The sequence below is a fragment of the Mus caroli genome, chromosome 1 (genome assembly GCF_900094665.2).
Source record: "Mus caroli chromosome 1, CAROLI_EIJ_v1.1, whole genome shotgun sequence".
Lineage (NCBI taxonomy): Eukaryota > Metazoa > Chordata > Mammalia > Rodentia > Muridae > Mus > Mus caroli.
In genome coordinates this window covers 149,937,827-149,942,804 of record NC_034570.1, presented here as the reverse complement: position 1 = coordinate 149,942,804, position 4,978 = coordinate 149,937,827, and the positions used below count along the sequence as shown (strand labels likewise).

General features: G+C 35.9%; 1 protein-coding gene across 1 annotated transcript in view; it reads right to left on the bottom strand.

The window, feature by feature from the left end:
- Cop1 (COP1 E3 ubiquitin ligase) overlaps positions 1–4,978 on the bottom strand; it is a 121,364-nt gene that overhangs the window by 41,561 nt on the left and 74,825 nt on the right. Inside the window, 3 exon segments of the mRNA XM_029479513.1 lie at positions 614–695; positions 1,055–1,163; positions 2,847–2,990. Of these exon segments, the coding sequence (XP_029335373.1) occupies positions 614–695; positions 1,055–1,163; positions 2,847–2,990 (335 nt within the window).

Here is a 4,978-nt window from a genome sequence, read left to right as displayed (position 1 = left end):
CAGGCGGATTTCTGAGTTCGAGGCCAGCCTGGTCTACAAAGTGAGTTCCAGGACAGCCAGGGCTATACAGAGAAACCCTGTCTCGAAAAACCAAAAACCAAAAAAAAAAAAAACCTTTGGTTAAAAGAGGACAGCAGGGGTTGGACACATGACTCAGTAGTTAATAGTATTAACTGAAGTTAACTCTATACCATATATAATTATCAGGAGTAGAGTTCTGACCTCAGTACTATGCTAGTGTACCTGTAACTCCAACTGAGGGATCTGACACCCTCTTTCGGCTTCTGTATATACACATGCATATTCACTTCACAAGAGGCATATAAGCACACAGACACATACGTACTCATACAAACACACATAAAGAAACTAAGTATTTTTAGGAAGTTGCCAGCAATTCAGTTTGCAGTATATGGCACAAATACAAAAAAGCATTACTGTGAAAAGGCTGTACATTCATTTTTCCTTCACTCAAATGGAAAAACAGATTTTTTTTTCAAATTATTTTTTTATTCACAAAGACTTGCATGAGTTTCAATAAACAACTTGCACAGCTGCACTAAATAGTTTAAAGGAGTGAGATCTTCTAAGGGAAAACAGCAATGAGTAGTACCTTTTGCATCATCAGAACCTGAAGCCAGAAGTTTAGGATCCATCAGATTAAAGTCAACACTCCAACACCTTTTTTCATGTTCCTTGATGTGAAAGAGAGACCAGGGATGGGAGTGGGGTGGAGGAGTGGTGGAGGCAGGGGAGGGAGAGAGGAGAAACAATTTATTGACATGGGGTGGTGAAACAAACTACAATCAAATAAAAAGCAAAGACACTGGAGGAAAGCCTCATATTTACTGACATTAATGCTTCTGTAAATGTATTTGATACATTCTAAAAATAACATATGAGAAATTCTTTAGAAAAGCATTTAGTACAAACACAATTATCTTAAGTATAAAAATACTAACTAGTGGTTGAAAAACTTTAATTATAAAGCATATAAATACCTTAAGAAAACAAAAATATAATTTTAAAATATATAGTTAGTATCCATATTTACCTGATAGACCTTTGACCTCTGTCCTGTGAATCCATCCCATAGTATAACAGTGCCTTCATAATCACTGCTGGCTAGCAGGTTCTTATGGTAACTACTCCAACTGATACAGCTGAACAAAAGAAAAAAACTAAACCTTTAAGATGTAAATAGGAAACACCGGGGCAAAATGACTTTCAGTGTGCTCAGGAAGACAAACATTCTCAAGTGGTTTCTATCACTTCACAATAATTCAGAAAGAGATAGTAGGAATATCTAGATTTTCTGATTGATAGTAAACAATCAAATGCTGAAGTTTACCATTTTTTACTAAGAACACAGAGTAGGACAGACAGAGCTGAGAGTTCTGTGACATGTGAAAGGGAAACTGTTAACGACAATGATGGCTCAGAGAATGGTACGACAGAATGACAGATATTAAAGACTGTTGAGCCCCAATATTCAGCTGTACCAAATCATGAAGCTAAACTAATGAGTCTGAGTTGGATTTCAGTTTTTACATTCAAAGGGTCTTGACCAATGCAATGTATGATTGCAATTCCAATTAAAATCATGCCACAGATTTAAAGCTTTAACATTTATGATTTTAGCTATTCTCTAAAAGTCTGCATCTAAAGCAATAAGCTATTGTTGCGACATATAGAGTTAAATCATGCACAGTAAAATGTGTGGATTACCAAATAAAGCACTAAGAAAAGCAGTTAACATCCAAGAATGTATTTTGCACTCCATTGTATTTATGGCAAATTTTAGGGATTAGAAGGGGATGATCTGCATTTTAAAGTAAACTCAGTTTTCCACTATGGATTCAGACAAACCTGCACTCTAATTTCAGATCTGGTATTTACTAGCTGCAGCTCTGGTTAACTTAGTGTATTTCATAACCGGTGAAATCAAACTGGACAGCTCTGTTAGTTGTGCTTAGATATTGGTCTTTTCAGCCCTGTAGGTTTTGGCCTTGAGCAATTTCAGGCATTCACTGGAATGTGCCATAAAGCACTATTCATTGGCACATGTGCCCATGATAAAACAGGCAGTAGCAACACTTAAAACTTATTACATTTTCCTTTATGGTGACTATGACTATGAATACTAAAATGAACCAAGTATTCTGCTTAGTTTATTACTGTAACATTTTAAAGTACAATGTTATACAACTAATCTTACTGCAATGGCTATATGCAATAAATATGTACAAAGGCATTTAAAGAGCACAGACCCTAGAATTAAACTCCCTCACTCTGCACTGCTCCACATATTAGCTAGATTATCCCAGGCAAGCCATTTATTTTTGGGTTTAGTGCAATTCAACTGTAAGTGTGGGTAATAATGGTAACCATGTCAGATAACTGCTAAGAGCACTTAAGACAATGCCTAACACATAAGCATTTAAGAAATTCATTTTTGCAATATAGTCTCTACTTAGGAATATAAAAAAATTCTCAAGTAGGAAGCCACTATAAATGGGCGGGCTCTCAAATTGCTGTGTATGAATTAGTAAATAAAAAAGAACCTGATACTAGTTTATCACTCATATTAGAACATACATGTAAACACATATACCTTGGACTCAACTTCTTAATACAATGAATACTCAGAATTCAAAAGAGTTAGAGCACCGAGTCTGCTGGCTAAATGTACACAAACTGTTTCATACAAAGTATCCTCTATACAACCAAAGCATGCTCTCTGAATGAGAAAGAGTCTCATGGAAAAATATACAATAATGTCATACTTAGCACTAATATGAACAGCTATATATGTATGACTTTATGCCAAGAAAAAAGAGAAATACCTGATTTTGGAATTGCAGGTCATTTCATTCTCAGGGTAATGAATATCCACTGCATCCTGGATGACTGTGCCATATTCATAGACTTTAATCTTCTTTGTAACTCCAGCAATTGCAAAATAGTCACAATCTCGGTCAAACTCAATACTAGAGGGGAAGGAGAGCACACACGTCATCTATGAGGCTATGTGTCCAACCCTGTGATAGTATCTACAGCAAATTTTCAGGATTTTCCTTTTTTTTTCCTATTTCCCCGGTGCTGAGGCTTAAACTTAGGGCACATATGTACACTAGACAAGTGTGATAGCCCTGAGCTGTGTCTCCAGCTGACACTTTCCCTTTTGAAAGAGCTTCTATTTCTCCAAAGGATACAGCTTCTTCACTATCTTTAAGTCTCCTAGGCGACATGATCAGAACTGTCATCAAGACACTGAATTATACAGTCAGGGAACTGTATAGATCTGGAACTGTCAACATGAACTTTTGTTACAAGACACCCAGCCTGTTTTTCTGTTTAGCTTTAATAACCATATTATATCCTAGTATGGAAACCTTTAATAGTTTGAAATATTATGAGTGTTGAAAGAAAATTACCAATAATTTTTTTTCATAATTTCTTGTCATTACTCTTTCAAGGCACTTTATGTTACTTTAATAAATAAATCAGTGTACAAGGAAAATGACGGAATCAATTTGTGGTGACAAAGGGACAGACTATTCTCAAAAAAGAGGAACTAAGTTATCATTACTTTACCTCGAGTCTATTCCTTATTCCCCAGATACTATCTCTCTGAATTACAAAATGTCAAGGCATAACCCGTGTTATACAGAGAATATAAAAAAACCCTCTGCACCTTTTACAGGACTTAGGGAATCCACTATGTTCTTGTAGCTTCTTTGAAATACAAATTTCAAAATAAGCTACTTCAGTGCAAAACACAAGATCCTATTCACTTTTGTAGAATGTAACTACAGCCTCCATACTTATCATACAGGCCAGAAATCTAAATTGCCTAATGCAGGTGAAAGTTGAACTGAACCTCCATATTCAATACTTCTCCATATAAGTTAAGTGTTTTTCCTAGAGGAATTCTCACTGAAATAATCGCTATTTCTCCTAACTACCCTACGAGAAAGTTATTGCTATTATCAACACTTTTAGAACAATGAGGATTACAGTGAAGTGACCTGTTCAAAGGTAGCTGACTTTTAAGTGATTTGAAATGATATTTTAATTATCAGGTAGTCGGGCTTCAGAGATGATGCCAGTAATTAATATTTTCATCTCTCTCTCTCCCCCTCCCTCATACACACACACACACACACCACTGACAAGTAAATGGTACTTGTGCTGGTTAGTTTTATAACAACTTAACCCAAGCAATTACTTTGACATGGAGAATCTCAACTGACAAGATGGCCTCACAAGATTGGCCTGTAGGCAAGCCTGAAATGTATTTTCTTAATTACTGATTGATGTGAGAGGGCTCAACCCATTGTGGTTCTCGGTGCACTAAGGAAGCAGGCTGAGCAAGCTATAGAGAGCAAGACTGTATAACACCACTTCTCCAAGGCCTCTGCATCAGTTCTGGCCTCCGGGTTCCTGCAATATTTGAGTTCCTGACTTAACTTCCCCTTAATAATAGACTATGCTGTGGAACCATAAATGGAAAAAAATCCTTTCCTCCTCAAGATGCGCTTGGCCATGGTTATTTATCACTGAAGGGAAAGAAGACAAAGACAGTACTGGTAAATGGCATCTACTGGAACTGAAATCTGATCTTTAACTCAGGTTAACTTAGTAACGCCTAGTAACTCAAATAAGAATCAGTTATATAATCCTTCAATACATTCCCTCTATTTATAAACAGGTACTACTAAGAGATCAAAATAACTCTAACGTATGAGTGAAAGTACAGAATTAATAGGCAAATGACTAGTTTTTAATATAAAAATGTTTAAGCACTAACCTGTTAACTTAAAAATACTTGAGGGAAAACTGAGAGTCATAAACAATGACCTGTGTAGTCTTCATTAACAACTGGCTTTATACATTTACACAATGGAGTACTGCTCAGTTATTAAAAACAATGAATTTATGAAATTCTTGGGCAAATGGATGTATCTGGAGGATA